Genomic DNA, 15,014 nt, shown 5'->3' on the forward strand with positions numbered 1-15,014 from the left:
GACAGAAAAAAAGTTTTACAATATGGTTACCATTTAAAATGTTCCTCTTATTGAATTTTTGTTAGCCTATTTGTTGTTGCATGTGTTGTAGTTCCATTTGTAATATGTTGTAGAGTTCATTAAGATATTTGAAATTCAAATTTCATTCAATTTCATGTCAACACAACATGTTCTAGTTGTTTTGAACTTTACACATGCATTGAGTGAACTGATGAGTATTACTCATCATAGCCCATCTATGTGCTTTTGGGTCTGTTAAATATGCTGTGGTATATGTTTGTGTGATGTGTTAATAAATCATGTGTTTTTAAGATCCATTTTTGATAAATTAGGGATGGGTCACATTACCTGAAAAAAAATTTGTCAGGAGTGCATGATCTCAAAATGTTTATTGGTATATACCTTGCAAATAACACATATCAACTGTATTCAAAATGAAATATTAAAGTCGGACCTTAAGGTTAACAAAAGTAATAAAAAGAAATAAACATCTAGGTACTGTATCTATCTAAATGACAAGTGTCCCACCTTACCTGCATTCAATCTACTAAAAGGGGATTTTAACATCGATGCCATAGAACAGGGATAGGCAACTCCGGTCCTGGAGGGCCACTGTCCTGCAGAGTTTAGCTCCAACCCTAATTAAACACACCTGAACAAGGCAATCAGTGTTTTCAGGATTACTAGATAGATACAGACAGGTGAGTTTTTATCAGGGCTGAAGCTAAACTCTGCAGGACAGTGGCCCTCCAGGACCGGAGTTGCCTATCCCTGCCATAGAAGAATCATTCCCTCAGAAATTTGTACTTCTGCCTTCAAAGACAAGTACAGTTTTTTCAGTACTTTTAACAACTTTCCTAAACTCTTAACGCACCAACACACCTGCAACACACAATTGGCAAAACAGTTTATTTCATGCTCAAAATCACACACTGTAAACTAAACTCCAACACTAATTTTCTAAATACAATAATACACTATGCCTACCAGAACACTGCAAACATGTCTCCAAATCAAATCATTTTTCAAAACACTAACATATGTAACATAGCTGTCCAACAGGAAGATTTAGTCAATCATAGCACAATGTCATAAAAACACTAACATCAGATGGAATTACAGAAACTGCATTATTGTATACGTGTCAGGTATGCCCTTATACAACAGACAGTATATTGTATTGATCATAGATTGTGTTTTGCACTGCAGTTTCTTTTGAAGCCTCTCTACATTTTTGTTTTGTTGGGTTTACTGTAGGTCTTTTGCTGCAGAAATTCAATAAAAAAAGACCCATCTCAGAGTGCTTTATAGAATGTTCGGTTACAGTATACCATATGATCATGCGATTGAAAGAACCTCAACACCTGAGTGTGTTTCCTAGATGGGAATCAGCTGTGATTTATATTATTGCATAATTGTTTCTCAGTAACAATAGGATAAAATACAGGGGATATATTTGGGTTTCAATTCACAATATAAACAGCTGTTTACCTTGACTTTAGCCTGTTAGGTTCAGAACATGGTGTTATCTGTTCTGACACACATTGTTTAAAGCATCGGTAAATTTGGCAGTAAAAATCCATTGTTTTGGTCTTGTTTGAGCTTGTGTGTAAAAGAAGTTCAAGCATTTTAAATTTGTGTTAATTGTATGCATTTTGTGTTAAAGCAACGAGAAATGTGTTAATAGTATAGGTTACATAGACGGATGTAGTGCTAACTGTGTTAAGAGTTTTGGAAAATTGTTAAAAGTATTGAAAAATCTGTCATAGCAATCGTAAAAAAAAAACTATAGCAGTACTTCTTTTAATAAACACAAAACACTGGAGAACACATTGTGCAAGACAAAGAACTGAATAAACTGAGTGCTATATTTAAACAGGCAAACAAAGGGAGCTAAATGAAACACAGGTGAACTTAATTAGTGACTAACAGACTATCATGGTTAACTTGTAGCTCAACATGAGTTCCTATAAGAGCAACCAAAAGGAACATTCTTTCAACCCCAGGTCAGGACTGCACACGGATTAAGTGTTGTAGTATTTTTGTGACTGCAATATTCAGGCTCCACACGGATTGAGGACAACTTTTCAGCTGTACGGTAGTGCACCTTTGCTGTTTTAGGCTTGTTTTGTTTTTGTTTTCTCCATTCCAATTTCTCCTTCAACTGACTTGATTTAGTACAACTAAAAAAAGTTTAGTTTAAGCAAAAGTATAGATATTATCTTTTATTTTACCTGTCCTTGTGAAAAATATCAGAATCAGAAAATCTTAACTTTTATATTTAATATTAAATAACATGTAGGCAACAACAGCTCAAATTAAGTGTACTTTTAAAGCACAACAAAAAGATTTTCAAAACATAATATACTTTAAAGTGAAACTCTTAGTTTGGCATTATTATTATTATTATTTTTTTTTAAAGTGTACATGTACTTAATGTCACTCCTGCCAGCAGAAGCCCTATCATGGCCACCAGAGGGCACTTCTCCCTAGACCTTTTCCATTTCCATGAACCTTTGCCTGGACTCATTTTAGTGTGATTGCATCCACCTGTATGTCATTGGTTTGTATCATGGGAACTTTGGCTGGCAGGTGTGACGCTTATGAAAGTATATGTATGTACACTTAAGTGGCTTTTTATAATTCATCAGTGTTATCTGCAAGTTTTATTTATTATTGTTATTGTACATTCAAGATACTACAGGTACACATCCAATACAAATAAGTTTTTTTTTTTTTAATTATTATTATTATTATTATTTTCACAAGGGTACATAGCAATTTAAAAATTAGACTTTTCTAGACAGCAACATGGTGTCGGCCCACATCTGGTACACATGGATTACACACGGCCCAGATGTGGGCCAGATCTGGTTGCTGTCTGGGTTCTTGTATGGTTATCCGTTGCAAACTAATCTGGTTGTGCTATTTTACCTAATGCAACTTCTATTCTCAAAGCTCCCTGCAACAAAGCTTTGACCTTTTATCAAAAATATTACGTTCTTAAACCAATGGCATGATTTCACTGAATCCACTTTTCATTGTAGGCTTTAAAGATCAACATGGAGAAAATCATCCTAATATTCCCTCTGATATTGCTGGTGCTGCATATACAAGGAGGAGAGTTCCACACGGAGGAGTGTTTGCCTGCCGAAGCTCCACAGCCGGAAGTCGTGGAGTTCGACAACACCATCTATGCCACTTGTGAAGTAACTCCCAGCCCCAATTTGCCACGTAACCAGCCAAAGATCTTTGGGCAAATCCTCTTCAAGCAGGTCTTCCCCAATGGAGATTTAGAAGTGAAAATCAACCTCCGTGGTTTGCCTGCCATCGATCGTCAAGAGCGTGCCATGCACATCCATCAGTATGGAGACCTCAGTCAAGGCAGCATCACTGTTGGTCCTCATTATAATCCAAACGGCGTTGACCACCCTCATCATCCTGGAGACCTGGGCAACTTTGCTTCCGAGAAAGGAGTTATAAGGCAGTTCCTGACGCTTCCAGACGCCAAGCTCTTTGGGCCTTATTCCATTCTGGGACGTGCGGTGGCGGTTCATGAGAAGGAGGATGATCTGGGAATGGGTTCAGATGAGGAGAGTAAACTCAGTGGGAATGCTGGACCGATAATTGCTCTCGGTGTGATTGGTATTACTACTCCAAGTCTGTGGCAGAAGACTGAAGTGCCCCCCAAGAAACCATGTGGAGGAAGGCACTGAGAGTCAAAGATGAGGGAGTCGGATATGGTGGAAGAGCAGATTAAAATAGGATAATCATGATTTTCCTTGTGTATTCTTTGTATGTGTCCTACATTAAAGTATATTTCAGAACCTGAACATTCCCATGTTTTCTTTCTTGGTCTTTTCAGAGGCTTTTTGGCCAAAGCTTCCAATAGTAAATGCACTCTTAAAAAAAATGTAGGGTGAATGCAGGCAAAATGGGTTGTTTAGTTTGATTTACTGTGCTCAATGGGTTAACACTTTCAGAGCATGACAATGGCCTTTAATTAAAGATACACTATTTCTTTAAATGATACAATGGTTTAGGTTGATGCAATATGACACTGGAGGGTGTGGCTAGATCTCAAGGGAGGACACCTTTATTGTTCAAGGTAGACATCACCTCTGACATAAGATTTTATTTTTGAAATTATAAGGTTTCTCGCTAAATGTCAACAAATGGGTATATTATTCTGACAGTTTGTTACTACAGTTAACAGGGAATCAAAATGCAAAATGTCTTGGTTTTCTTGTAAGGTGTTTAAAGCTAGAATATGTAAGATTTTTGTAATAAAATAACCAAAAATCACTTGCAAAGTATGATATATATTTCCTGCAGTTGTGTACTTCCAGTATCCCAAAAGTTCCCAAAGATTTTTAATTTCAGAGAAATTCCCATTTTAAATCAAAGCTGCAAGCAGCATTTATCGGGGTTCAAGCATTTAAGGCCTTTAAGCACAAATGCATAAAAAGACATTAAAGACGTTTCTCAATACCGAGTACACAAAGTTTGGACTTGAGTCCTTGGTAGTTCGGACTGACAAGTTTGACTCAGGAGAACGAACTCCCGAGGACGGGAGGACGCAAGTCCGATAATTCTGCAAATGGAACAGCGGCGTACTTGATAGCGTCACTCAGCTTGCTCTGGCCACTCCGGTTATCTCTTTATAGGCTACAAATAAAACAATATGTTATAAACCACCACTTTGCCTCTTTTCATTTTCATTTAAAAAAGATCTTTAACATAATGGCCACACAAATGAGGTTCAGGCAACGCAATTGATTATCTTCACTGCATATTTACAACAACACGAAATATAAAGCACAACCCTGACTCTTTTTGTTTTCATTTTAAAAATATGATGAATAAAAAACATTATAATATTGATCATTAAAACGAACATTTAGCAAAAAGAGACAGGGTTGTGTCATATATGTATATCCTGTACAGTGAAGAGAATGAAGGCAACATGTAGGCTATTATAATAAAATATTTTATGTTTTAAATATATAAAATAAAATCACATAACCTTTTTTGCTAAATGTCAGTTTTAATGATCAATAATAGCCATTCTAAAAGTGTAAGTAGCCTAAAAGGTATAAGAAGCTATACAATAATAAAGCCAACGATTCAGTCAAACATAAGTCAGCTCTCTAGGCTACATAGTTATATAGACTAACGTTAAATAAAGCTATAACTTCACTTTGCCCTCAGCTAAAACGTTTTGCCAGGGAACAAATAATACATTAATGAGACAAATAAAATAAATAAATCGCCTGTTGGATATACACAAGACGATTTAAATCTCATGTTATACCCATAGACTGTAAAAGGTTATACCACTAGACTAGAGACATCCGAGACAGCGGCAAGTCAGCAGCAGAAGCCGAGGAAAGGCTGTTCTCGGCGGGGTACGAGCGCCGAGCGTCCGATTTCCTGGTTCTCGACAACTCCGAAAACGTCAGATCAAATTTTCAAATAGGCGCTATCTTTATAAATAAACCAAAGATTTGAGCTTTAAACAACTACATTCTCGCCTGAAATACTCTTAAAACTACATTTCGTGACACATTTATAGCAGTATTTTTAAATTACGCGGGGTTTCTCCTCTGCTATTGACGCTTGCTGGTTGGTGGTGTGAGATGCATTCTGGGATACCTGGCTTGTCAAGTCCGCACAAGTCACCTCTTGATGCATCCTCGGTAAAAGGGGCGGATCAAGAACACATCCGGGGATTTGAACTGGACTTGGCTAGATGTGAACTTTGAATTGGAACAGTACTTGGGCAGCGACTGATGACGTTTCACAAGTCCACAAGAACACAAGTACAGACAAGAACGCAAATTGAGAAACAGCTTAAGTTTTATTTGGCAACCATTTAACCACTGACGTCATACATGGAAAAGACCATTTCCAGCCAATTTAACATAGGAAAAATATGGTTTTCAAAGCTTTTTTAACAGTTATAGCGCCACCTATGGTCCGATCTCCATAAAATTGTGCATGCTTGTTTACAATGTTATTTCACATATGCTCACCAATTTTCGTTAAGTTCTGAGTTTTCGTTTAGGATTTATAGGCTTTCGAGTGAATTTTGCCACGCCCATTTTCTAAATGACCCTGTTGTAGCCGTCCAAATGTAAAAGTTCAAAAGTTTTAGCACTTTGTGCTTGAACCCCTAATAATTGCTCGTCCATGTTCACTTTCGCTCAAACATTATGGACCATGGCAAGTAGACTTTGGGACAAAAGGAGAAGATGCCACAAACTTCAACTTGACAGAGGCGTCTTGCATGTACTTTATTAGACAGCTGAGCAAATGTACATAAAACTAATCAATGTCATATAGCTCAACATGATGAAATGTTAGAATATGATCAGTATGTTATTCTAATGTTCATCTAGCTTACTGCTAGTCTCATACAGACAAACAAACGCATAGAATAATAACTTTCAACACACTCAAATGCAGTTTAGTGTGATAGTGTAGACCAAGTGAAACAGCTCTGCGTTACCTCACAAGTTTAATTCACCAAATAAACTGACTTGTTAACCCTTTTCCACCAAGGCAGTGCTGGTGCTGGTTCAGAGCTAGAGCCTAGTTTCAAATGGGTTCTTTGTTTTTCGACACCCAGAGCACCAGCTCTGAACCAGGAAAAGTGGTTCTTAAGTAGCACCAAAACATTGCTGGTCTAGAAGTAAGAACCGCTTGCGTCAGGGCCTGGGGACGGGGTTACCGTGACCAACAAGACGAACAGAAACTTGTGACCGCCATTTCTCAAATAGCAGCTAATCAAGCTAATAACAGCTTGATTGTAATCTCCGTCTATGCAAATTATGGTCTAGCTGCACGAACACGTTGGATTCGCCGTGTTTGGATGCCGATGTAGGTTCGCAAAGCCATGAGCATCAATAGTAACGCAATGACCTCCATTGTTGATGGAAGGCTTGTTCGAGATGCATCGGAGCGGCACGGACCAATCGGAGCTGCAGGAGTGTTTGGAGAGCATACGAGTCCTTGTGCTTTTGGATTGCTTTCGCCGTGCTTTGATGTCATGAGCCGATCGGTCTGCGAGAAGCCGAACCATCTCGAACAAGCCTGGTGTGTTTGTGTTTGGCGCTGCCACGCTAGCATTGCTGGGCAACATGAGATGTATACAGTGACCTTGTGGAAAGGCAAACCGGATCTTAGAGAGCTCGTCAGACGAACCAACTCCGGACTGGCAATACTGTAGCTCTGGCTCTGAACTGGCACCTGGTTCATGCTGGTGGAAAAGGGGTATTTGTGAGTATTAATTCAACACTTGCGGGTAGATCAGTAGAATGAAATGTCCTTATTCCTTTATATCCGCAGGACTCGCATGTGACTCTGATATCTGTCTCTCATTGGCAATGACGACAAGTTCCATAATTACGCTTATGCGTCATCAACCTACACCTTTGTTATTGTAAGAGGTTAGCAAGCCTGGTTAGTACCTGGATGGGAGACCTCCTGAGAAAACCAGGTTGCTGCTGGAAGAGGTGTTAGTGAGGCCAGCAGGGGGTGCTCACCCGTGGTCTATGTGGGTCCTAGCGCCCCAGTGTAGTGATCGGGACACTATACTGTCAAAGAGCACCATCCTTCCAATGAGACGTTAAACCGAGGTCCTGACTCTCTGTGGTCATTAAAAGTCCTAGGATGTCCTTCGAAAAAGAGTAGGGGTGTAACCCCGGCATCCTGGCCAAATTTGCCCCTTGGCCTCTGTCCATCACGGCCTCCTAATCATCCCCATATACTGATTGGCTTCATCACTGTCTCCTCTCCACCATTAAGCTGGTGTGTGGTGGGCGTTCTGGCCCAATATGGATGCTGCACCCCTTCCATGTAAAGCGCTTTGAGTACCCAGAAAAGCGCTATATAAATGTAACAAATTATTATTATTATTAAAATGTAGATGCAGAATATAACGCTTTAAAATGTGGACACAATTTAAGTTCATCTCCAGTGTTTAGAGACAACAGACAGAAAAAAAGTTTTACAATATGGTTACCATTTAAAATGTTCCTCTTATTGAATTTTTGTTAGCCTATTTGTTGTTGCATGTGTTGTAGTTCCATTTGTAATATGTTGTAGAGTTCATTAAGATATTTGAAATTCAAATTTCATTCAATTTCATGTCAACACAACATGTTCTAGTTGTTTTGAACTTTACACATGCATTGAGTGAACTGATGAGTATTACTCATCATAGCCCATCTATGTGCTTTTGGGTCTGTTAAATATGCTGTGGTATATGTTTGTGTGATGTGTTAATAAATCATGTGTTTTTAAGATCCATTTTTGATAAATTAGGGATGGGTCACATTACCTGAAAAAAAATTTGTCAGGAGTGCATGATCTCAAAATGTTTATTGGTATATACCTTGCAAATAACACATATCAACTGTATTCAAAATGAAATATTAAAGTCGGACCTTAAGGTTAACAAAAGTAATAAAAAGAAATAAACATCTAGGTACTGTATCTATCTAAATGACAAGTGTCCCACCTTACCTGCATTCAATCTACTAAAAGGGGATTTTAACATCGATGCCATAGAACAGGGATAGGCAACTCCGGTCCTGGAGGGCCACTGTCCTGCAGAGTTTAGCTCCAACCCTAATTAAACACACCTGAACAAGGCAATCAGTGTTTTCAGGATTACTAGATAGATACAGACAGGTGAGTTTTTATCAGGGCTGAAGCTAAACTCTGCAGGACAGTGGCCCTCCAGGACCGGAGTTGCCTATCCCTGCCATAGAAGAATCATTCCCTCAGAAATTTGTACTTCTGCCTTCAAAGACAAGTACAGTTTTTTCAGTACTTTTAACAACTTTCCTAAACTCTTAACGCACCAACACACCTGCAACACACAATTGGCAAAACAGTTTATTTCATGCTCAAAATCACACACTGTAAACTAAACTCCAACACTAATTTTCTAAATACAATAATACACTATGCCTACCAGAACACTGCAAACATGTCTCCAAATCAAATCATTTTTCAAAACACTAACATATGTAACATAGCTGTCCAACAGGAAGATTTAGTCAATCATAGCACAATGTCATAAAAACACTAACATCAGATGGAATTACAGAAACTGCATTATTGTATACGTGTCAGGTATGCCCTTATACAACAGACAGTATATTGTATTGATCATAGATTGTGTTTTGCACTGCAGTTTCTTTTGAAGCCTCTCTACATTTTTGTTTTGTTGGGTTTACTGTAGGTCTTTTGCTGCAGAAATTCAATAAAAAAAGACCCATCTCAGAGTGCTTTATAGAATGTTCGGTTACAGTATACCATATGATCATGCGATTGAAAGAACCTCAACACCTGAGTGTGTTTCCTAGATGGGAATCAGCTGTGATTTATATTATTGCATAATTGTTTCTCAGTAACAATAGGATAAAATACAGGGGATATATTTGGGTTTCAATTCACAATATAAACAGCTGTTTACCTTGACTTTAGCCTGTTAGGTTCAGAACATGGTGTTATCTGTTCTGACACACATTGTTTAAAGCATCGGTAAATTTGGCAGTAAAAATCCATTGTTTTGGTCTTGTTTGAGCTTGTTTGTAAAAGAAGTTCAAGCATTTTAAATTTGTGTTAATTGTATGCATTTTGTGTTAAAGCAACGAGAAATGTGTTAATAGTATAGGTTACATAGACGGATGTAGTGCTAACTGTGTTAAGAGTTTTGGAAAATTGTTAAAAGTATTGAAAAATCTGTCATAGCAATCGTAAAAAAAAAACTATAGCAGTACTTCTTTTAATAAACACAAAACACTGGAGAACACATTGTGCAAGACAAAGAACTGAATAAACTGAGTGCTATATTTAAACAGGCAAACAAAGGGAGCTAAATGAAACACAGGTGAACTTAATTAGTGACTAACAGACTATCATGGTTAACTTGTAGCTCAACATGAGTTCCTATAAGAGCAACCAAAAGGAACATTCTCTCAACCCCAGGTCAGGACTGCACACGGATTAAGTGTTGTAGTATTTTTGTGACTGCAATATTCAGGCTCCACACGGATTGAGGACAACTTTTCAGCTGTACGGTAGTGCACCTTTGCTGTTTTAGGCTTGTTTTGTTTTTGTTTTCTCCATTCCAATTTCTCCTTCAACTGACTTGATTTAGTACAACTAAAAAAAGTTTAGTTTAAGCAAAAGTATAGATATTATCTTTTATTTTACCTGTCCTTGTGAAAAATATCAGAATCAGAAAATCTTAACTTTTATATTTAATATTAAATAACATGTAGGCAACAACAGCTCAAATTAAGTGTACTTTTAAAGCACAACAAAAAGATTTTCAAAACATAATATACTTTAAAGTGAAACTCTTAGTTTGGCATTATTATTATTATTTTTTTTTAAAGTGTACATGTACTTAATGTCACTCCTGCCAGCAGAAGCCCTATCATGGCCACCAGAGGGCTCTTCTCCCTAGACCTTTTCCATTTCCATGAACCTTTGCCTGGACTCATTTTAGTGTGATTGCATCCACCTGTATGTCATTGGTTTGTATCATGGGAACTTTGGCTGGCAGGTGTGACGCTTATGAAAGTATATGTATGTACACTTAAGTGGCTTTTTATAATTCATCAGTGTTATCTGCAAGTTTTATTTATTATTGTTATTGTACATTCAAGATACTACAGGTACACATCCAATACAAATAAGTTTTTTTTTTTTTAATTATTATTATTATTATTATTTTCACAAGGGTACATAGCAATTTAAAAATTAGACTTTTCTAGACAGCAACATGGTGTCGGCCCACATCTGGTACACATGGATTACACACGGCCCAGATGTGGGCCAGATCTGGTTGCTGTCTGGGTTCTTGTATGGTTATCCGTTGCAAACTAATCTGGTTGTGCTATTTTACCTAATGCAACTTCTATTCTCAAAGCTCCCTGCAACAAAGCTTTGACCTTTTATCAAAAATATTACGTTCTTAAACCAATGGCATGATTTCACTGAATCCACTTTTCATTGTAGGCTTTAAAGATCAACATGGAGAAAATCATCCTAATATTCCCTCTGATATTGCTGGTGCTGCATATACAAGGAGGAGAGTTCCACACGGAGGAGTGTTTGCCTGCCGAAGCTCCACAGCCGGAAGTCGTGGAGTTCGACAACACCATCTATGCCACTTGTGAAGTAACTCCCAGCCCCAATTTGCCACGTAACCAGCCAAAGATCTTTGGGCAAATCCTCTTCAAGCAGGTCTTCCCCAATGGAGATTTAGAAGTGAAAATCAACCTCCGTGGTTTGCCTGCCATCGATCGTCAAGAGCGTGCCATGCACATCCATCAGTATGGAGACCTCAGTCAAGGCAGCATCACTGTTGGTCCTCATTATAATCCAAACGGCGTTGACCACCCTCATCATCCTGGAGACCTGGGCAACTTTGCTTCCGAGAAAGGAGTTATAAGGCAGTTCCTGACGCTTCCAGACGCCAAGCTCTTTGGGCCTTATTCCATTCTGGGACGTGCGGTGGCGGTTCATGAGAAGGAGGATGATCTGGGAATGGGTTCAGATGAGGAGAGTAAACTCAGTGGGAATGCTGGACCGATAATTGCTCTCGGTGTGATTGGTATTACTACTCCAAGTCTGTGGCAGAAGACTGAAGTGCCCCCCAAGAAACCATGTGGAGGAAGGCACTGAGAGTCAAAGATGAGGGAGTCGGATATGGTGGAAGAGCAGATTAAAATAGGATAATCATGATTTTCCTTGTGTATTCTTTGTATGTGTCCTACATTAAAGTATATTTCAGAACCTGAACATTCCCATGTTTTCTTTCTTGGTCTTTTCAGAGGCTTTTTGGCCAAAGCTTCCAATAGTAAATGCACTCTTAAAAAAAATGTAGGGTGAATGCAGGCAAAATGGGTTGTTTAGTTTGATTTACTGTGCTCAATGGGTTAACACTTTCAGAGCATGACAATGGCCTTTAATTAAAGATACACTATTTCTTTAAATGATACAATGGTTTAGGTTGATGCAATATGACACTGGAGGGTGTGGCTAGATCTCAAGGGAGGACACCTTTATTGTTCAAGGTAGACATCACCTCTGACATAAGATTTTATTTTTGAAATTATAAGGTTTCTCGCTAAATGTCAACAAATGGGTATATTATTCTGACAGTTTGTTACTACAGTTAACAGGGAATCAAAATGCAAAATGTCTTGGTTTTCTTGTAAGGTGTTTAAAGCTAGAATATGTAAGATTTTTGTAATAAAATAACCAAAAATCACTTGCAAAGTATGATATATATTTCCTGCAGTTGTGTACTTCCAGTATCCCAAAAGTTCCCAAAGATTTTTAATTTCAGAGAAATTCCCATTTTAAATCAAAGCTGCAAGCAGCATTTATCGGGGTTCAAGCATTTAAGGCCTTTAAGCACAAATGCATAAAAAGACATTAAAGACGTTTCTCAATACCGAGTACACAAAGTTTGGACTTGAGTCCTTGGTAGTTCGGACTGACAAGTTTGACTCAGGAGAACGAACTCCCGAGGACGGGAGGACGCAAGTCCGATAATTCTGCAAATGGAACAGCGGCGTACTTGATAGCGTCACTCAGCTTGCTCTGGCCACTCCGGTTATCTCTTTATAGGCTACAAATAAAACAATATGTTATAAACCACCACTTTGCCTCTTTTCATTTTCATTTAAAAAAGATCTTTAACATAATGGCCACACAAATGAGGTTCAGGCAACGCAATTGATTATCTTCACTGCATATTTACAACAACACGAAATATAAAGCACAACCCTGACTCTTTTTGTTTTCATTTTAAAAATATGATGAATAAAAAACATTATAATATTGATCATTAAAACGAACATTTAGCAAAAAGAGACAGGGTTGTGTCATATATGTATATCCTGTACAGTGAAGAGAATGAAGGCAACATGTAGGCTATTATAATAAAATATTTTATGTTTTAAATATATAAAATAAAATCACATAACCTTTTTTGCTAAATGTCAGTTTTAATGATCAATAATAGCCATTCTAAAAGTGTAAGTAGCCTAAAAGGTATAAGAAGCTATACAATAATAAAGCCAACGATTCAGTCAAACATAAGTCAGCTCTCTAGGCTACATAGTTATATAGACTAACGTTAAATAAAGCTATAACTTCACTTTGCCCTCAGCTAAAACGTTTTGCCAGGGAACAAATAATACATTAATGAGACAAATAAAATAAATAAATCGCCTGTTGGATATACACAAGACGATTTAAATCTCATGTTATACCCATAGACTGTAAAAGGTTATACCACTAGACTAGAGACATCCGAGACAGCGGCAAGTCAGCAGCAGAAGCCGAGGAAAGGCTGTTCTCGGCGGGGTACGAGCGCCGAGCGTCCGATTTCCTGGTTCTCGACAACTCCGAAAACGTCAGATCAAATTTTCAAATAGGCGCTATCTTTATAAATAAACCAAAGATTTGAGCTTTAAACAACTACATTCTCGCCTGAAATACTCTTAAAACTACATTTCGTGACACATTTATAGCAGTATTTTTAAATTACGCGGGGTTTCTCCTCTGCTATTGACGCTTGCTGGTTGGTGGTGTGAGATGCATTCTGGGATACCTGGCTTGTCAAGTCCGCACAAGTCACCTCTTGATGCATCCTCGGTAAAAGGGGCGGATCAAGAACACATCCGGGGATTTGAACTGGACTTGGCTAGATGTGAACTTTGAATTGGAACAGTACTTGGGCAGCGACTGATGACGTTTCACAAGTCCACAAGAACACAAGTACAGACAAGAACGCAAATTGAGAAACAGCTTAAGTTTTATTTGGCAACCATTTAACCACTGACGTCATACATGGAAAAGACCATTTCCAGCCAATTTAACATAGGAAAAATATGGTTTTCAAAGCTTTTTTAACAGTTATAGCGCCACCTATGGTCCGATCTCCATAAAATTGTGCATGCTTGTTTACAATGTTATTTCACATATGCTCACCAATTTTCGTTAAGTTCTGAGTTTTCGTTTAGGATTTATAGGCTTTCGAGTGAATTTTGCCACGCCCATTTTCTAAATGACCCTGTTGTAGCCGTCCAAATGTAAAAGTTTTAGCACTTCGTGCTTTAACCCCTAATAATGGCTCGTCCATGTTCACTTTCGCTCAAACATTATGGACCATGGCAAGTAGACTTTGGGACAAAAGGAGAAGATGCCACAAACTTCAACTTGACAGAGGCGTCTTGCATGTACTTTATTAGACAGCTGAGCAAATGTACATAAAACTAATCAATGTCATATAGCTCAACATGATGAAATGTTAGAATATGATCAGTATGTTATTCTAATGTTCATCTAGCTTACTGCTAGTCTCATACAGACAAACAAACGCATAGAATAATAACTTTCAACACACTCAAATGCAGTTTAGTGTGATAGTGTAGACCAAGTGAAACAGCTCTGCGTTACCTCACAAGTTTAATTCACCAAATAAACTGACTTGTTAACCCTTTTCCACCAAGGCAGTGCTGGTGCTGGTTCAGAGCTAGAGCCTAGTTTCAAATGGGTTCTTTGTTTTTCGACACCCAGAGCACCAGCTCTGAACCAGGAAAAGTGGTTCTTAAGTAGCACCAAAACATTGCTGGTCTAGAAGTAAGAACCACTTGCGTCAGGGCCTGGGGACGGGGTTACCGTGACCAACAAGACGAACAGAATCTTGTGACCGCCATTTCTCAAATAGCAGCTAATCAAGCTAATAACAGCTTGATTGTAATCTCCGTCTATGCAAATTATGGTCGAGCTGCACGAACACGTTGGATTCGCCGTGTTTGGATGCCGATGTAGGTTCGCAAAGCCATGAGCATCAATAGTAACGCAATGACCTCCATTGTTGATGGAAGGCTTGTTCGAGATGCATCGGAGCGGCATGGACCAATCGGAGCTGCGGGAGTGTTTGGAGAGCATACGAGTCCTTGTGCTTTTGGATT

The 15,014-nt window shown here is 38.4% G+C and overlaps 2 protein-coding genes across 2 annotated transcripts; both read left to right on the forward strand.

Annotated features, from left to right (window-relative positions):
* Window positions 1-1,999: 1,999 nt before the first annotated feature.
* On the forward strand, window positions 2,000-3,830 carry LOC311096321 (extracellular superoxide dismutase [Cu-Zn]-like). The gene is made up of 2 exons (XM_084135383.1): window positions 2,000-2,093; window positions 3,048-3,830. Exon 2 carries the CDS (start codon window positions 3,063-3,065, stop codon window positions 3,714-3,716), a length of 654 nt encoding a protein of 217 aa, XP_083991509.1. The 5' UTR covers window positions 2,000-2,093; window positions 3,048-3,062; the 3' UTR covers window positions 3,717-3,830.
* Window positions 3,831-9,967: 6,137 nt separating this feature from the next.
* LOC311066686 (extracellular superoxide dismutase [Cu-Zn]-like) lies at window positions 9,968-11,819 on the forward strand. Its single transcript, XM_084087980.1, has 2 exons — window positions 9,968-10,089; window positions 11,041-11,819. Exon 2 carries the CDS (start codon window positions 11,056-11,058, stop codon window positions 11,707-11,709), a length of 654 nt encoding a protein of 217 aa, XP_083944106.1. The 5' UTR covers window positions 9,968-10,089; window positions 11,041-11,055; the 3' UTR covers window positions 11,710-11,819.
* The last annotated feature ends 3,195 nt before the right edge of the window (window positions 11,820-15,014 follow it).

The sequence above is a fragment of the Abramis brama genome (assembly GCF_963993115.1).
Source record: "Abramis brama genome assembly, chromosome: 1".
Lineage (NCBI taxonomy): Eukaryota > Metazoa > Chordata > Actinopteri > Cypriniformes > Leuciscidae > Abramis > Abramis brama.